This window comes from Gymnoscopelus microlampas (assembly GCF_963454915.1).
Source record: "Gymnoscopelus microlampas genome assembly, chromosome: 22".
Taxonomy (NCBI): Eukaryota; Metazoa; Chordata; class Actinopteri; order Myctophiformes; family Myctophidae; genus Gymnoscopelus; species Gymnoscopelus microlampas.
This window is the reverse complement of record NC_139959.1, coordinates 37499156-37520054: the sequence shown is the minus strand read 5'-3', so window position 1 is coordinate 37520054 and position 20899 is coordinate 37499156. Positions and strand designations below refer to the sequence as shown.

At 41.0% G+C, this 20899-nt stretch overlaps 3 protein-coding genes across 3 annotated transcripts in view; 2 read left to right on the top strand and 1 right to left on the bottom strand.

Moving 5' to 3' along the window:
• The window catches only part of ctnnd2a (catenin (cadherin-associated protein), delta 2a), a gene marked incomplete at its 3' end in the record, with an annotated part of 597119 nt that overhangs the window by 213757 nt on the left and 362463 nt on the right, over positions 1-20899 (bottom strand). The window lies entirely within an intron of this gene.
• Positions 1-20899, top strand: part of mtmr6 (myotubularin related protein 6) — a 703086-nt gene that overhangs the window by 450917 nt on the left and 231270 nt on the right. The window lies entirely within an intron of this gene.
• Positions 6367-9725, top strand: LOC311039049 (uncharacterized protein; the record flags this gene model as incomplete). Its single annotated transcript, XM_084048691.1, has 5 exons — positions 6367-6505; positions 6765-7795; positions 8000-8069; positions 8705-8870; positions 9611-9725. 5 exons carry the CDS (start codon positions 6367-6369, stop codon positions 9723-9725), a joined length of 1521 nt encoding a protein of 506 aa, XP_083904817.1.

Sequence of the window (20899 nt, the reverse complement as noted above, 5' to 3'; positions counted from 1 at the left end):
TGTGTCTTTTTTTCCGAGTCCACACACTTACTCCCCTGTCTCTTTATCACTCTTTCTTTTTCTCTCTCCACAATGTCTTTCCTCTCCCTCACTTCTCTCTCTCTGTCTCTCCCAAGCGGAACGCAGGGTAATAAGAATAGAGGGCAGGAAGAGATGGATCGATGGATAGATGCAATGCAAGGAGAGCCATCTCTCCCTCTCTCTCCCTCCCCCCCCCCCCCCCCCCCATCTGTCTTTGTGTTTGGACTCAAGCTGTTGCCCATGGAAAGTTTTGTAAAAAGTTTGTGTCACTGCAGTGTCGGGGGAGAACCAGGAAGGTGATAAAGTTCCTGCCTCCGACCGAGGGCCTTTTATAACCCATTAATACCTGGAACTGTGTCATTTTTAGATTTGAGCTAAAAAGCATTATTTTACACTTTGGGCTATTCAAAAATAGCAGATCTACAAGCTCGTAGCGCGGCACCGAGTGCCGCGCTACGAGCTTGTAGATCTGCTATTTTTGAAAAATCGTGAAAATGTGTACAAATCTTTGAATATATATATTTTTAAAGCGAACATTTTTAACTCAAATCTTTGCTTCTGGGGGGTTCTTGGAACAAAATATTTTGATGGGGGTCTGCGGCCAAATACATATAATTTTGGGGGTCCTTGACATGAAAAAGATTGAGCACCACTGATATAGAAACATACGTTTTTGAGAATACTGTTGAGATTTAGGAGACATTTAGAATCGGCTTCACACTGTTAATTTATAACAGGATTTCACAATAAATTACAGTATTATTTCACAATAAAATACTGTATTCAGAAAGTTACTGTGAAATCACACCATCCTCTGTGATATAACAACAAATTACTGTACTTTTAATTGGTACAAGGATTTCACAACTCTTTCAGTATGATTTCACAATAAAATACAGTATTCAGAATGTTACTGTGAAATCACACCATCCTCTGTGATATCACAACTAATTACTTGAACCGCTATGCATTGTGGGATTTGGCGCAAAAATGGTACAAGGATTTCACAACTCTTTCAGTATGATTTCACAATAAAATACAGTATTCAGAATGTTACTGTGAAATCACACCATCCTCTGTGATATAACAACAAATTACTGTACTTTAAATTGGTACAAGGATTTCACAACTCTTTCAGTATTATTTCACAATAAAATACAGTATTCAGAATCAGGTTTCGCTTATTATCTCGAATACGATAAGGACTTAGAATGGGAGCATGGGGACATGTTGTTCAGCTTGCCAAGACGCACGTGTGGATATCTTGTTTGTCCCTTTTTGACATTTTTTCCAATTTCTGAATTTCTCGCTCAGTATGGGTGAAGGTTCTACGCCTCTATGTACCTTGTGACAGTGTAAGAAGCAAACATTAGAAGTGTCGTAGCGGGACAAACAAGACATCCACGCGTGCGTCTCGGCGAGTTGTACAACATATCCGAACGACGGATTCTAAAAACGTATCGTTAAGGAGTTATGTCGTGTTATTGCGCGAAATAAATTAAGATTAGACCCCAGCCAATTAAGGAGAACGGTAAGGCCGTGTGCAAGGAGACTTATACCAGCACGTTCGGAGCGGCGCGCTGATGCGTCATGTGGTCTCCGATTTTGTTTTTATTATTTTTGAACAGTTTTTCGCTATTATCTCGGCCACTAGGGGGCGAAAACACAATCGGACAATGGATTCTTTATCTGCTGATCAGCCCGAACGCGCCAATATAAGTTTCCTCACACACGGACATGTGGTTGTGAAAATTAGGGTTACAGGCTTTCTTGAATAACTTGGCCACTAGGGGGCGCTGACACAATCAGACAACAGATTATTTATCAGCTCTTCAGCACGAACGCGCCAATATAACTTTCCTCACACACGGACATGTGGTTCCGAAAATTAGGGTTACAGGCCTTCTTGAATGACTGGGCCTCTAGGGGGCGCCGACACAATCGGACAACGGATTATTTATCCGCTCTTCAGCACGAACGCGCCAATATAACTTTCCTCACACACGGACATGTGGTTCCGAAAATTAGGGTTACAGGCCTTCTTGAATGACTGGGCCTCTAGGGGGCGCCGACACAATCGGACAACGGATTATTTATCAGCTCTTCAGCACGAACACGCCAATATAACTTTCCACACACACGGACATGTGGTTCTGATAATTAGGGTTACGGGCCTTCTTGAATGACTGGGCCTCTAGGGGGCGCCGACACAATCGGACAACGGATTATTTATCCGCTCTTCAGCACGAACGCGCCAATATAACTTTCCTCACACACGGACATGTGGTTCCGAAAATTAGGGTTACAGGCCTTCTTGAATGACTGGGCCTCTAGGGGGTGCCGACACAATCGGACAACGGATTATTTATCAGCTCTTCAGCACGAACACGCCAATATAACTTTCCACACACACGGACATGTGGTTCTGATAATTAGGGTTACGGGCCTTCTTGAATAACTTGGCCACTAGGGGGCGCCGACTAGGGGGCGCCGACACAATTATTATTATTATTATCATTATTATTATTATTATTATTATTATTCCAGTGTGTTACTGCTCTATACATTACATTATTATGATTATGATTATGATGATGATGATTATTATTATTATTATTATTACCCTTATTATTATTATTATTATTATTATTATTATTTCAGTGTGTTACTGCTCTATACATTATTATTATTATTAGTAGTAGTAGTAGTAGTAGTATTATTATTACAGTGTGTTAATGCTCTATACATTATTATTATTATTATTATTATGGGTGCCTTAAATATTATAAAATGCATTACAAAAGCGATATCAGCGTTGCATCATTTCGTACTGAGAATTGGAAATACTCCAGTAAAGTAAAAAATACCTCAAAATTGTACTTAAGTACAGTAGGCTACTTGAGTAAATGTACTTAGTTACTTTACACCAGCCCATATAGAACCACAAACAGCAATTATTTGATCTGTTTTCACACTGAAACTATGTGTCAGATTCATCTTCGCCGTTAGCCTTAGATTAAGATTTTAATTGATTTAATGTATTATTTATTTTTTTATCTACAAGAGTAGATATAACCCTCTCAGTTTGCCCTGAAATGTCACCAGTAAAGCCCGTATTTCTCCAAACATGTACAAATGCAAAATATAAGGTGCTTACCCGCTTGGCCCAAATGTTAGCTATGTGTCCGGAGTATTTGTGCAATGTAGAAATCCATATTGTTCAATTAAGAAGTGTTTTAATCCCGTCTGTGTCCGATTCTGTCGGAAGTTCCCATTGGGTGGTAGTGACGGGCGCATCCGGTGAAAGCCGGAATTACACTCAATGTAAACAAAAGGTAAACGAGGGGGGAAAATGGCGTTTGGCCACAGACGGGATTAAAACACTTCTTTAATGAAAAATATGGACTAATACATTGCACAAATACTTCGGGCACCTAGTTAACATTTGGGGCAAGTTCACAATTGGAACACCTATTATCGCCAAATCACCAGAAAAAGTAACTAGATTTGTCGCTAGAAGCTTTTCACTAAATAAGTCACTGGGGCGGGGTCTGGAAAGAAGCTAAATCTAACGACAAAGTGTTACTGTGAAATCACACCATCCTCTGTGATATCACAACTAATAACTTTAAGTACTTGAACCGCTCTGCATTGTGGGTTTTGGCGCAAAACTGCAGATTGAGAGGGAAATGCTATGGGGAGAAGAAGGGAGAAGCAGAGTGAAGTGTCTCTGAGGTAAGTCATTTCCCCCCTCCACTTTAATGATAACTAGTCTAGTTGTGAACTTGTGCATGCTGTCGTTCAGTCTTGCTCCAACAAATGATGTGCTGTCCATGTCTGTAGACTCTGTATATAAGTTTAAATGCGTTTCCCTCACACACCTTAACTTTAACGTTACGACGCACCAAGCCGGTGTGTGTGAGATTGCTGCCGTGCACAGGCACACGTCGGTGGGGCTTTTATGTCATGTTAGTCGGTTAGCTTGAACTCAACCTGGTGTTTGCACGTTCTCCATTGAAATCTTAACGTTTATGTAGATGTACGGGCCGCACATCTACATAAACGTTAAGATTTCAAATATAAAGTGCTAACCCCATGGCCACGGATGTTACAGTTATGTATGGGTCCTCAAAAGTACCCGTATGTTCCGTATTGTTCAATAAAAATCATTTTAATCCGATCGGTGGCCATTTGCTCATAGAGTTATAATGTATCAGAGGAGTGCAATACACCTCCCAACCGATAGGGTCGCTCACTTGAAAGCATGGCGAAAATACAGAGAAAATGTCCACCGATCGGATTAAAAAGCCTTTTATTGAACAATGCGGAAGATACGGGTACTTCTGAGGGCCCGAACATAATTGTAACATCCGTGGCCATAGGTAAAGCACTTTATATTTGAAATCTGAACGTTTATATATACAAGAGATTAATGGAGAAAATGCAAACACCAGGTTGAAGTTTATCCATGACTGTCATGATATGACGGTCATGTTTCAGAGCTTTAGTCCAGGGGGCAGTTAGACGTTCGTTGACGCTGGTATTTTATGTAGTTAAGATTAATAATGAGCTCACCTTGATGTTGATCTAAATTTACAATTGTGCAATGTTATTTCAGCTCATTTCACCTTGTTATTAAATGTTATTTCAGCTCATTTCACCCTGCAATGCAGCTTTTCCCTCTTTTTGTTTTTAATGCAATATTAGTGTAAGATGTTGACACTGTTTTCTAAATGACCACAAACCAAGTATTACTGCAGTGGTTCTCAACCTGTGGGTCGGGACCCCTAGGGGGTTGCCACATTATTTTCGGGGGGTCCGCAGATGACAGTGAAAAATGGGGGATCTGCAAGCTTAGCAGATCTACAAGCTTTCATTGTGAGCTTGTAGATCAGCTATTTTTTTCACAATATTTATCTGGAGCCATGTTAGACTAAATGTAATGCTTCAACTCCTACAATTCCAAGTGCTTGTCTGGGTGAGGGGTCCCCAGTTCAAATATCATTATATTGGGGGGTCCCCACTTCAAATATCATTATTTTTGGGGGTCGAGGCCTGAAATGGTTGAGAACCACTGTATTACAGTACCAGCTGATGTATTTGCAATAGGCCATCTGATACTAAAAATGAATATGTTTGTGTTGGAGGGCTAAACTAAACTAGTGGTTTTCAAAGAGTTTGTGTCAAGGGACACATGTATTCATCATGTTAAATAGTCTCTATAATGTGTGCACTCTTTATATTGTTTGCATATGCTAATGGCAAAACAAATAAGAAGCCCTATTTCATACTTTCACAACATTTGACTAGTGGAAATTGTAGATTTAAAAGCTTTTGATCTTGTAAGATGCCTTTTTTTAAGCTTGTAAATCAGCTATTCTTTGTTTGTTTGTTTTTTAGGATATAGTGTCTCTAGTGGGAAAGTGCTGATGTAGATAATAATTATTCATGAATAGTTTAGACCATTGAGGGGGTTCCAGGTGGTCCCCAGCTAAATGATGGAGAGTTTGCATTATTAGAGAATGTAGAGTTTTATATTTTTTGATCAACCTGTTCAACCCTGTACTATGGTACCACATCAAAATTGTATAACAAAGTGTGTGTGTGTGTGTGTGTGTGTGTGTGTGTGTGTGTGTGTGTGTGTGTGTGTGTGTGTGTGTGTGTGTGTGTGTGTGTGTGTGTGTGTGTGTGTGTGTGTGTGTGTGTGTGTGTGTGTGTGTGTGTGTGTGTGTGCGTGCGCGTGCGTGTGTGCACACAAGTGTTTTCTCTGTCACTGTAGGCATACCCACGGCTTACCCGGAGGAGATTTGCTTGGGTCGCCAAAAATATCATTCATTGTAAGTATATTTACTTATTGAAAATATTGGGCTAAATACACTTTGGCATAGAATAATACAAAGTAGATATAATGTGATTGAAAAATTGACTGGCCCCATAACCCCATTTACATGCAGAAATTCATCTGTCATCAGTCATCAGAGTAAAAATGTAAACGCCTCAATTGGAATAGAATATCCCAATCCCGAATAAATCTTCATTCCGGTCTGAGGGGTGGTATATACCGTTTGAATCGGTATAGATCACCATAACACTTTATTCCGAATGCTACTGGGAGTTTGGAATACATGTATTATTTTACACGTCTGCCCTTACTCGACTATAGTGCTTTACAGATTTTGTGACATTATGTTATTTTCATTCTATTTGTATTTATTTATAGTTATTTGGGGGGATACTGTGCACTGTAGTAATTGATTAATTCTTGACTGTTCTTTTTAGATCATGAATAATGAAGATATTTTGACGGCCATCTTGGCATATGTACCGGGCCTTTCAAATGAAACAATGGCTGCCCTGCTGGACAGGTTCGAGGAAATTGGTGTGGTTGACAAGAAAGACCTTCTTATGCTTAAAGAGTCAGATGTGGAGAACATTCTCCGACCAATGCAGTGTCGAAAGTTGGTGAATGGCATTACCAATGAAGGTAAATCCATATTTTGTCACTCCCATGGGAAGGTTTAAATATATATATAATACTGGTTTGAATTTTTTGTAGAATTTGTATCTTCATCTGAACATTAGTCGGTGGTGATGGAATGTTGGACTATAACAGCAGAATGGTACACAATTTCATAATTTAGCATGACAAACTGAAGTTGTTGTTTTTTCTCCAGTGAGTAAACTTCATCTACCTCTTCCTCTCTCTATCTAGTATTCATCATTTGTTGTCTGCTTACTTGTAGGACTTCCACGCCTTGAACTGGCGAGTTTTGCTGTCTCCTCTGCAACCCTCCCAATGACTCAACCTGTCGCCTCTCCAACCCTCTCTCAACCTCCTGCATCGGAACCCCAAAGCTCTTCTTTGAGCTCTTCTTTGTCTCCACCCACACTGCCTGGCAGGCCATGGCATGCGGACTTCAGGGTCAGGTGGGACAGGATGACAGCAGCAATTCGAAAAGCAGTGGAAAATCAAAGAAGGCCATCAGCAGTGGACAGAAAAGATATGGTGAGGGAAGTGGTGAACCAAATGTTGGCACATGATATCAACCCAACCAGAGAAACATGTCGCAGCATTGCGCAGGGCATTGTAAGAGACTATCCGAAAAGTTTTGCTGATATCGGGAAAAAAAATGTCTATGGAGACGGCTGTGATGCTCTACTTCAGCAGATTAAAACGAGAGTGGAATATAAGAACAGAAACAATACCCTTGCTCGGCGACGCACAGAGAGAAGACCCCGCACTGGGGTTGCAGATGGGGCCCGAGTAATGGCAAAAGGTCCATTGGATCAGTATGGATGTGTCAGGTATTGCCCTGCAGAACTTCCTGTTGGAGAGACTGAGGCAACCTTAGAAGAAATGAAAACTCGACTGCACAAAATTTACTCAGAGGAATGGATGGGTGGGGCAGCTAGAGCCGAACCTCTAATGGAGACGACCTATATCAGCCAGCGCCGGTACCTCAACAGTGTGCCTTCACCAGCCATCTCAGAGATAGTGGACGAATGGCCTTTTCTCTTCTCACAAAGAGGCCTTTTCAACCATTTTGGTCTCCTTACGGACGTCTCCATCCTCACCAAGTTACAAGAGGCCCTGAACAACAAAGGCAGTACACTCATTAATTTCTGCCAGGAACCAAGAACCAGGGATCATCCAGGGATCGCGGATGTCCTGGCTAAATACGACCCAGAGACTTCAGACAAGGCTGCATGTGTCATCCTGCTCCTGATGGCATACTTCAAAGAGCCCAACAACACCATCATGCTTGGGACTGATGTAAGTTTAAAAGATAAATAGCAGATTGTGACTGCACTAGACTAGTTCACTTGTATACACTTGTAAACATTTAATCACATTCATTTACATGTTGACACAACACAACATTCCCTCTGATTAACCTCTAAGTCAGTGTCAGTCTTTTATGCACCATGTTGAATCTATGCTACCATAAATAAGTTACAGTTAAGTCTTATCTTACAGGCATGTGCCACAGCTGCTGATGTGCAGAGGACCAAGACATTACCCAGCACCCCCTGCTTGATTGTCCAAGGTACTGTTTATATGGATTTTATATTTATTTCTAGCTACCCAAAAATGTATAAATACTACATGATTTTTTCAAATAAGCAGATCGGTGTCTTGACATGTATTTTTCCAATATTTGCCGTTAATCAGCTGTGCCTGTAATGTGGAGAACAGAGCGATAGACAGGCCAGCTGTTCAGCTCATATAATGGAAGCCTGTGGTACGCTCGTTCACTCCCTCAAAACTAATCAAATACAACATTTTCCAAAAACTCAAACGCTCATATGGACAAGATGTTATTTTTAAATTCAACACGCTAAAAAATACATTGCAGAACTTGCTGCAGAACACTGCGCCCACCTGGGTTGTTTGGAAAGTTGTTTCCGGCTATGGATTTACCTCAAAAAGGTCATTTTAACGTGGTGAATATGCAAGTGACAACTTGTCCATACTAGCACTTTGGAGATGTTGCAGCTTCCAAAATGTTGAACTATCCCTTCAATAATCTCTGGCATGAGGTGTGCAAAAGACTATCAATTAGAAGATCAACAATGGTCAGTGAGTGCGTAACAGTTTGATGTTGCTGATCATTTAAATTCTTCTCTTGTTCATTTAGCAATTTACTCTTTACAATATCACATAATGGGTATCTCTGTTCAGGTGATCTGATGAACCCTAGGGCCTGGATGCTGTCCATTGAAGAGCAGGTGGTGATGGGACCACACGAGGGCATCATCAATGGAATAGCTGCAGTTTTTGCAAGTTACTACAACTTCAATCTGCAGTATCCTGCGGATGTTGCATGCACCCTGGAGTTCATCCAAAGGTATTGTAGTCTGAATTTAACATTGTACTGGATTGTTGCAACATTGATACTTGCTTGTATCAATGTTACTTAGCTTTCAGTACTACTTTGTTTTAGTGGCGTAGGATCTTGCCACACTGCATTTGCATGAAATACCATGCATTGATGCAAATTACATCACATTTTAGGCCACACCCCATTCCACACACACACACACACACACACACACACACACACACACACACACACACACACACACACACACACACACACACACACACACACACACACACACACACACACACACACACACACACACACGGTGCAGCAGTATAGTATTGGACAGTACAGCACAGTACAGTATGGTACAGTATTGACCAGCACAACACAGCATGGTGCAGTACAGTACAGTATGGAACAGTACAGTATGGAACAATACAATACAATACAGTACAGTATGGAACAATACAATACAGTACAGTACAGTATGGAACAATACAATACAGTACAGTACAGTATGGAACAATACAATACAGTACAGTACAGTATGGAACAATACAATACAGTACAGTACAGTATGGAACAATACAATACAATACAGTACAGTATGGAACAATACAATACAGTACAGTACAGTATGGAACAATACAATACAGTACAGTATGGAACAGTACAGTATAGTACAGTACAGTACAGTACAGTACAGTACAGTACAGTACAGTATGTTACTAATAGCTGTTGTCTTGGCTTATTGTTTACAGATGCTTCTTGGGCATTAACCCTGACAGAGGCTCCAAATCGGCAAAGCGTCGTACTGTCAACCCACACGTAGGCACACTGACAAGGAAACTGGTGGACTTTGAATGGTCGATGTAATGTGAAGACACCTGCATCGGAACCCCCAAGCTCTTCTTTGAGCTCTTCTTCAGGATGACAGCAGCAATTCGAAATGCAGTGGAAAATCAAAGAAGGCCATCAGCAGTGGACAGAAAAGATATGTACATGTATTTAGTGTGCAAGAAAATTACACAATTTAAAAAATAGAGTTTTATGTAAATGATTACAATGACAAGATCAGGGCATCTGTAGCCAGTTACAAGTTTTGAGTTTGAGTGTGTGTGTGTGTGTGTGTGTGTGTGTGTGTGTGTGTGTGTGTGTGTGTGTGTGTGTGTGTGTGTGTGTGTGTGTGTGTGTGTGTGTGTGTGTGTGTGTGTGTGTGTGTGTGTGTGTGTGTGTGTGTGTGTGTGTGTGTGTGTGTGTGTGTCAGACCGAAGGAATAGATTGGCTGTAATCACTATTTATCTATTTGTGGAATCTTTAGTATATTGTTCAGTTATCTCCACCGTCTGATGCTTTTGCCTTGTGGGCATTTGTTAATGTTCTATTGTTCATCAGGGCATCTGTAGCCAGTTACAAGTTTGAGTCACTGTCTGCAGTGGCTTGTAACACTGTCACAGTGAAAGGAACTGTGTACAAAAAAGGGATGTTCGTTTTGCTTGGGAAAAGTGAAAGTGAAGCACTTTAGTTGGGAAAATTAACCTGGTCATTGTTCACCATGGTTCTGTGCACTTTGTGATGGAGAAACATACTTTTGTGAAGTTGATAGACATGGGTATCTACTGTGAATTAGGAGTAGCCCAAGAGGAATATGTCTGCGTCAAGCATGATGATTTGCTTGACTACTGCCCTCTTCCAGCTTACAAAGTACATGGCCTTTTGCTATTTGCTCTCCACCATTCTTTTCCAGAGTTGTTTTAAACATGTTTGTACTGTCTGCTTTTGTCACCTGCCTGACTCCTAGAGCAGGCTGTTTATGTAAAATGACCACATACCCAAATGGACAAAAACAAGAAAAGAAAAACTTATTAATCTGTGAAAATGGTTCTCTTTTTGTACTTTCATCCAAATGTTGCACTTTAACTAATTGTTAAATAAAAAGTTTACATTAATAGTCCTTGTTTTCTTTTTTTTTCATTGAGCAGATCCACAAAGCATGTTATGGTAAAATCACAGTTAAAGTCAATTTTACAATACTTTACTGTATGTAACTTTACAGTAAATGAAATTACTTTCACAGTAATGGTAATAATATATACAGTAAATAACTGTACTACATACTGGTAAATTACATTACTTTCACAGTAATGGTAATAATATATACAGTAAATAACTGTACTACATACTGGTAAATCACAGTAAATGACATTACTTTCACAGTAATGGTAATAATATATACGGTAAATAACTGTACTATGTACTGGTAAATCACAGTAAATTACATTACTTTCACAGTAATGGTAATAATATATACAGTAAATAACTGTACTACATACTGGTAAATCACAGTACATTACGGTGATTTCACAGCTGTGAAATTACAGTAATGTACTGTGAGATAATTACTGTGAAACTTACTGTGAAAGTACGGCAATTATTATCCAGTAATTTACTGTGAATTCACAGTGGATTGTTTAACAGTGCAGGTCTCAATGGGATAAAAGAAAGGAAAGTTAATCTTCGTTATTCTCTCTATCCAGACATTCCACTTGGCAGATCCGTCTCACCGGGAGGCGAACCTGCAGCCGGGATAGTTTGATGGAACGCCAAGTCGTAGTCGATGAGAGCCAGGTGGACCAGCTTATGAATAAACTGTTTGTGAACGATTATGTTACCTTTGTAGAATAGGAGAATAAAAGAAGACGTGTATATATAGCCTATGTTTCTTTTCAACTGTGTTTTCTTTTCAATGTGCACACTGTATAATTGTATTGAGGTATCTAAAGCATTGGTTCTCAAAGTGGGGTCCGGAGACCCCCAGGGGTACTAGAGGGGGTTCCAGGGGGTACCCAGAAAAATGTGTAAATATACAGTAGCATCAGAATAATTATGACCTTTTATACTTTGGCTATTCAAAAATAGCAGATCTACAAGCTCATAGCGCGGCACCGAGTGCCGCGCTATGAGCTTGTAGATCTGCTATTTTTGAAAAATCTTGAAAATGTGTGCAAATCTTTGAACATATATATTTTCAAAGCGAACATTTGTAACTCAAATCTTTGCTTCTGGGGGTCCCTGGAACAAAATATTTTTAGATGGGGGTCCGCGGCCAAATACATATCATTTTGGGGGTCCTTGACATCAAAAAGTTTGAGAACCACTGATCTAAAGAGCACAGAGTACGTTTCTGACTGTGCAGCAGTGGTGGAAAAAGTACTCAAATTCTTTACTTAAGTAAAAGTACCAATACTGCACAATAAAAAATACTCTGTTACAAGTAAGTAAGTACAAGTCCAGAATTCAAAATTTACTTGAGTAAAAGTACTAAAGTAATGGCATCAAAATGTACTTAAAGTACCAAGTACTACATATTTGAAAATAGCAGATCTAAAAGCTCACAATGCGTCGCGATGCGACACGTTGTGAGCTTGTAGATCTGCTATTTTCAAATAGCCTAGGTATAGAATAGGGCAAAAGTGGTTAATGTATGTTTTATAATGTAATAAGTTATATCTGAAAAGTAACTTGTAACTAAAGTTTTCAAATAATTGTAGTGGAGTAAAAGTACAATATTTGCCTCTGAGATGTAGTGGAGTAGAAGTCAAGGTATTGGAAATTGGAAATGCTCAAGTAAAGCACAAATACCTCAAAATTGTACTTAAGTACAGTACTTAAGTAAATGTACTTAGTTACTTTCCACCACTGCGATTATGTTACCTTTGTAGAATAGGAAAATAAAAGAAGACGTGTATATATAGCCTATGTTTCTTTTCAACTGTGTTTATTTTCAATGTGCAGACTGTATACTTTTATTGAGGTATCTAAAGAGCACAGAGTATGTTTCTGACTGTGCAGCAAGTATGGACTGTTATCTGTCAACCAAATATTGCGATTACTGCCGAGCCAGAAACGATACCCGCAGCCCCTGCTAAATGCAAGGGCTTTAGCGGCTGCAACCCTGAGCACCAAGCTCTGGAGGGGCACCAAACGCCTGGTCGAAAATGATAATAATAATTTTTAAAATGATCCCTCAATTTTTTAATCCATTTTTTTTCACCCAGTGCCAATGGCCTAAGCTGTAATCCTGGGCGCTACTCTCCCTCTGCCAACCTGGGGAGAGCCCCGAACTGAGCTCATGCTTCCTTCAATGTATGAGGAGTGAGCAGACCGCTTCTTATCACCTGACAGGGGGGAGTTTCCCTGGTAGGACGTAGCACGTGGAAGGAACAAGGTATTCCAACCAGTTCCTTTCCCCTCCATCAGGCTGACCAGGGGGAGGCAGTATAGGGACCAGGATTACTGCATGTTTTTTGAGGACACCTACCCTATAGGAGACATGGGGAGAACATGCAAACTCCACACAGAGTAGGCCCTTTCGCCAACCCCACCTAGGGTATGGGCACTGATGACGCGGAGGAGAGAACACAGCCCCAGCGTCCCCAGCAGGAATCGAACCCAGGACCTTCTTTCTAGCTGTGAGGCGAAGTAACGGCGCTGACATGGTGTCCTACGGCTGCTGAAGTAGTGCCAAAACGCATCGGCAGCTCCCGACACCCCGCCGGTGAAGCGAACATCTTCCGCAGACCCCCACCCTTTGAGAACCACTGTACATTCCAACTAATACATCTGAACCCTGGCTTATTCTGGGGCGAACAGTCAGTGTGGAAAGGGCAGATATCTGCAGGCTTGTTGATGTGTGGCGTGAATGGAACCCATTCATGTGAGTGGGTATTACTTATACATGAGTGGGTGTTGTATTGCATATTAGAGGCAAATCCCATGGCCATGACCCTTACTGCACACCCACACACCCACACACACACACACACACACACACACACACACACACACCCACACACACACACACACACACACACACACACACACACAGAGCATACATTTCCATCTAAAGCAGGTAACACTTTCACAGAATGATGCATATATAATACAATATTTGCATTTGAGCAACACGCGCACACACACATAGATGCTCACATTGAGAGCTGTATTGTTATACCTGTATGTATAACCCTCGTGGCAAACACTCTCACACACACGCACGCACACAAGCATTCACGCACGCATGCACGCACGTGCACACACACGCGCGCGCACGTGTGCGCGCCTACAAATGTGCTGTGACTCAGCATGACGGCAATAAATGTACAACTAAAAGTGAGTAAAACTACAAAAGTAGTGGCATAAAACTATACTTTATTACTTTGGCATAAAAAATATATCTAAAGTACACATACTGTAGGCAAAGATGGTGAAAATTGGCAGATACAGTATAAAATAGGGCTTAAGTAAATAATGGTTCTCAGAGTTTGTTGGCTTTTACCCAACTACTTATTTGCTTAGAAAACTGCAAGAGAAAATCACAACTAGCATATGATGCTTTGCGTGAATGTTAACTCACCTTTTATAGAATATAACATTACAAATGAGAAAACTATGGCCAGTTTTAACATGTTCAACCCCCAGACCCCACTTTGAGAACCAATGCTTTCCATAACCCACACACAGTGGTGAATGTGCGTGCATGTGAGGCGCTCGCTCGAGTGTGTCTGTCGGGAACTAGAGATCGCAAGATACTGTAAGTGCATAATCAGAGCACATTTAGGGTGCTTCTGTTTCCACTAGGACAGCCTGTGCTAATAGTGCATAATCACAATGACATCCTCATTTTGGGCATGTCATTATCGGAGAACATTTTGAAGCATTTTCTTTTTCTCTCCCTTCTTTTCCCCATCTCTTTTCTCATTTCAACCTGGCGTCCCTATTTTGACCTCCCTTTGAGAAACCTCTGTTGTAGGGCAGCATGCGTACGTACGGCTTGAGAGTGACAATATCGCTGTTGTCGGGCAGAAAGCTCATACCTCCATATTTTAACTTTTTTTTTTAATCAAATTACCTTTTTTTCTTTTTTTTTTCTTGAAACATTTAATTAATGCCCTATTTCGTCATACAAGAGCGTCACACAAAAGCATCAAAAATAGCTGATCTACAACCTCACAAGTGTGAGCTTGTAGATCAGCTATTTTCGAATAGACACAAGTAAAGAAAAATGTCCTCCATTACCTTCCATTAACTGTTTTGGACATAAAAAGGTTTCCACCCGACAGTGACGATCAGAATCAGAATCAACTTTATTGTCACATCACAGGTTTACAGGTGTAACAGTGTGTGAAATTCATTTTTGTGCATGCTCCATCATCTTTTGTTATTTCCATAAAAAAGAAAGGGAAGAATAAGAAAGGGGGGGGTAGGGGGAAGATAGATCAATAAGAAACAAACTAATTATCTACACAAGACCATACCCGTCGGGGGGATATGGGCACCCATGCTTGTTTCAAGGATGTGGCAACGCCGGCGCAATACTTTTGTACTTTTACTCAAGTACATTTTGAATTCCGGACTTTTACTTGTAACAGAGTACTCCAACATTGCAGTATTGATACTGAAACATGTGAGTACTTTTTCCACCACTGCTTCTACATCATTATCTCCATCTTGTCCTTTACTTCTCTCTCTCTCTCTCTCTCTCTCTCTCTCTGCTGTTCATATAATGGACCCTAACTTTGTTAGCGGCACCACGCAGACATGCATACAATCTGACACGATCACATGCAAGTTCAAGAGCGCACGTAGGTGCACACACACACACACAATATATGACACATTCCAACAATCTGATATATACCCATATGGACACAAGCGTGTGCACACGCACACGCTCGCACGCACGCACGCACGCACGCACGCACGCACGCACACGCACACACACACACACACACACACACACACACACACACACACACACACACACACACACACACACACACACACACACACACACACACACACACACACACACACAGGCCCTCCCTGTAAGAGTTCCTCGCCTCTAATAGCTGCTAATTCATTTAGCGTTTCATGTTAGCTCGTCTAGATCTAATTATTACCGAAAGAGGGCAAGTGAGGAGGCGTCCATTTAACCTCTATACGACAAACAGCTTTAACGCCGTTTTTATTCAGCGATAATAATGGGTTATATATAATATTGAATCTCTTACAAAGCCTGTTTATTTCCACTGTGAACACTTGTAGATAGCTATAGAGGTTTCGGGCCGCTACGCTGCCCTCACACCTATATTGCACCAACGATCTGACCGATATGCCCATATGTCGCCGAGCAATTATGAGACACAGAGTTAGACAATGGGGCCATTATTTGACAGGCAGGGTGGGTCTGGTTTTGTATCTTGATATAATCACCGTTGACGGGTCAGTCTACAGAACTGATTATTGGCGGGCGGGGCGGGTGCGGGTTGTCGGGGTGGCGCATTAGGGAGTGAAAGCGCGGCAATAACTGACGCCTGTGTGTGAGAATGTGTTGTCGATTCCCACAGCAATGCATGGTGAAACCAATTTACGCAGCTGAGGTTGGGACCAAAATATAATACACTCGGTTTTGCCCATGTGGAGAGATAATTTGCTATCCGTGAGACCGAGACTCGATTCTATTGAATTCCTTCCCTGAGAGTGGCTTGTAACTTATCCACTGCCTTGTCAGAGGCTAAGATTAACATATTAACATTACAGTCTGCCTGAAGATCATTGATGAGACAATCAGATCAGTGTGTGAATGTAATGCACATTGTAAAACACTGTGGATAAAGGCACTATAGCAATGAAAAACATTTAAATAGTCTTCATTGGTGTCAACAAACAAATAGCAAAATCAATAGGAAGTTAACATTTGTATATTAAAAAAAACAGCACTGGGTTTGGTGATGTTCTATATTGTCTGAATCAACTTGGTTTGCGTTCGTTTATGTGCTAAAACAGTGACTTTGAGAGCTGTTTCAGCGTACAATGTAAGTCAATGAGGAGCTTTTTTTTTTTTTACATTTCTAATCACTGGAGCAATTTTTTTTAATTTCTTGTCCACCTTTGGAGTTACATCATGGCAATGTAACTACACACAACCCAAACCTGTACCAAAGTGGTCTTGCCCTTATAGATACAGATACTTGAACATGCTGTGTGTTATAGTTATAAACATCTATCAGGGCCAGTGTTTAGAGTTGCCAACTGTCCCTTGAGTTACATCATGGCAAGGTAACTACACAACCCAGACCCTCTACCAAAGTGGTCTTGCCCTTTAACCCATTTAGACCGAGAACGCATCTGTGTGTCATTTTAAGATTTCTTTGGCTATTCAAAAATATCAGATATACAAGCTCATAGCGCGGCACCGAGTGCCGTGCTATGAGCTTGTAGATCTGCTATTTTTGAAATATGAAAATTTGGGAAAATCTTTGAATATATATATATTTTTTTAAAGGAACATTTTAACTCAAATCTTTGCTTCTGGGGGTCCCTGGAACAACATATTTTGAGATGGGGGTCCGTGGCCAAATACATGATAATTGTGGGGGTCCTTGACATAAAAATGTTTGAGAACCACTGATTATATAGCAACATAAGTTTTTTTTCAAAAAACTGTTAGGATTTAGAAGACATTTGTAGAATTCCCAGAAGCAAAGATTTGAGTTACAAATGTTCACTTTAAAAAATATATATTCAAAGATTTGCACACATTTTCATGATTTTTCACAAAATAGCAGATCTACAAGCTCGTACCACGGCACTCGGTGCTGCGCTATGAGCTTGTATATCTGCTATTTTTGAATAGCCAAAGAAATCTTAAAACAAGTAAGACGCGCAAACGCTGGAAGCGAACGCAGCTCGGAAATATTGTGTATTTACGGACTGTGTGTGTGTGTGTGTGTGTGTGTGTGTGTGTGTGTGTGTGTGTGTGTGTGTGTGTGTGTTGACTGTAGCTGCACTCTGGCGCACTCTGTGGGTTGCACACAGGCAGTGCAGGCAGTGCACACATACTGCACACACACAGACAGACAGAGCCACAAGCCGAGCAGAGTTTCATAGTAGGCTCCACTTGGGCGGAGATGCGTCCCCGGTTGTAAAGGGTTAAGAATGAAGACGAACGTAATGGACATGTCAAATCCATGGAATCTATTCTGCTGCTTTGCCTTCAGCTGAGTGACAAATCAATACAGAGCTCCCTGGTGATGTCTGGGACGTTCAAACATCATTATCATCACAAAGGCATGCCTCTACACACAGGTCAAAACACTATAAAGGGAACGTAAATGGAACCCCTGTAAATGTACCTTTTTGCTGCTACTGGAGCTTTTACCGTTATGGATTGTATTGTGCTGTTTGGCTTACTGATGAATTGAGCACAATAGACCACCACAATGGGGACAAGCCCCCCCGTCGCTTACTGTGCCATCCTTTAACTAGGACTGTGAATGACGACAAGCAGTGACATTAAAGGGATAGTTCACTTTTTTTCCTATCGATTAGTCATCCCATGGAGACTTGAATTCATGGTATTGTTTTTGTTTTTGTCGCATTCCTAAGCCAATAATTTGATGACCAGCGGACCGGTAGGCAGTGGTTTCCGGTAGAAGACACAAAGGAGACTCTTTGTGTCTCCTACCGGAACCGCTGCCGATCATTCAATTATTGGCTTAATGCGACAAAAACAAAAACTAATTTGTTGACTTGTTTGTAAGCTCCATGCACTTCAAAATAAAACACTCAATTCACTCATCCATCTGTTTCTGTTACAATCTATCATTGGGTATATGTTATTGTCCCTTATCCCCATGACCACCTATTAGGGACGTAGCGGAGAGAGAGAGAGGAAGACAAATAAAGATAAATAACAAAGCAGAACACAGGGCACAGGGATGCACTGTGATTCTTATATAAGGGGACATTGTCACTTGTCGTTGCTGTCGGGCAAAAACCTCTTATCTCCATATTTGTTTCCGTTTTGTTTTGCTTTTCGTAAATTCATGTCCTACTTTGACACACTAGCATCTTAAAAAAGTAGCAAAAAAAGCCAATCTACAAGCTCACAACACATTGCAACGCGTTGTAGATGTGTTTATTTTGCTATGTTTCTTATTTTTTATGTTAAAGTGATTCAGTCTGTGTGTTGATATTGCTATCATATGACTATTTCTTAGGTTGCTGATTGGGGGGACTAGTTCGTCACTTGAGCCCTTGATGACAATGGTGAATAAGGGCAGGATCGAAGGATCTTGTCTGCCATCTTGGGTTCTCTTCTCGAAGAGAACTAAAGGTTATCCGGTGCTGATGATGCTAGACTTTAATCACTCTGTTGAATAGTGAATAGTACTTCTAACTGAGCTGAATGATGCTTACGGCTCTGTTGAATGGTACTTCTAACTCTAACTGTGAGAGTTCTATCTTCTGAATCTTCTGATAATATTTGGCATTCCGATCTCGTATCTGTTCAGGCCAGTATTTATCTAGAGACGTGATGTCATCCTGTGCCAAATTAGGTGATCTCCTGTGCTCTTCGTAACACTGTGTGTGGGTATTATAAATATTGAACCCAATGAAAAGTATTAACAAGAACCTGAGACTAAGACCCCGTTTAGGCGACGACGGTCTCTAGAGAAACCGGTTTCCGTTTTGGTGGCAACGGCATTTTCGGGGGGCACAAAAATGCAATGCGTTGTGAGCTTGTAGATCGGCTGTTTTCAAATACAATTTTGCGGGGAAATTATAATAAGCAGATCTGGCAACCCTGAACACAACGGCACTTTGTAGTTTTCTGTTCTGATCCTTACCGTGGAATCGTGGCCAAAATAATAACTACATTGGATCCATTAGAACACATCGGCTCTTTTTTCTTACAATTTCTGAAAAGTAACGGTTTTGGATATAAAAGGTTTCCACCCCACAGCAATGTTATGTACCTCTCTAACCCCATTTATTTCTCTCTCTCTTTGTCTCTCCTGCTTTTTGTCTTCCATTTTCATATCCCAGTGCTTTATTATCTCTCTCTCCCTCTCTCTCTCTCGCTCGCTCTCTCGCAAGGCCATTGTCTTGCCCTGGGCATCGTTCGCCCGTCTCTCCAATAACTCTTTGTTATTTCGAGACATTAGTGTTTTCATTTCGTTTGCAACACTGAGTCCCCAGTAGACGGCCTCCACCTTAATCCAATAGAAAGCACAAAATGGAGCTCTTGCCTTTGAAAACTAAAGTCTGGGAAATATCCTTCCATTGTCTTCTTCCCCCTCCGGCACCCAGTGATTACCCAGCCTTGAGCCTTCAAACCTGGATACAGGCACGGCATGATCCGTACAGCGTGCCTGGGCCTCAGGCAAGGCGCCGCTGAGGGTTCAATGATGTACAAGAAACTAAAACCAGGTTCATACCAACATGTATGATAATGCCTGAATGTATGCTATTTTCAGCATGTGACACCTTTCGTACGAAGGAGCACACATTTAAAGGGATAGTTCACCCCCAAAATTACTTTTTTTCCTATCGATTAGTCACCCCATGGAGTCATGGATATTTTTTTTGTTTTTGTCGTATTCCTAAGCCAATAATTTGATGACCGGCAGCGGTTCCGGTAGGAGACACAAAGAGTCTCCTTTGCGTCTCCTACCGGAACCGATGCCTACCGGAACCGCTGCCTACCGGTCCCCTGGTCAAATTATTGGCTTAGGAATGCAACAAAAACAAAACAATGTCCATGAATTCAAGTGTCCATGGGATGACTAATCGATAGAAAAAAAATATTTTCTGGAAGGGGAACCATCTCTTTAACACATTCACTGCCAGACTTTTTTTTCAGATTTTTAGCAGTTTTATGCCAAGAGATTTTTCATTGAAAAAAAAAAAGTACTCAGGAGCCGAGATACAGAATTTTTAAGTTTTAAGTTAACAAGGATGTGGATAGGAGTCTAAATCTTCGAAAAATCATATCTCCTTGGTCCTTGGGTCAAAATAAAAAAATAAAAAAATAAAAAAAGCACGCGCACACACACACACACACACACACACACACACACACACACACACACACACACACACACACACACACACACACACACACACACACACACACACACACACACACACACACACACACACACACACACACACACACACACACACACACACACTTCATCAAA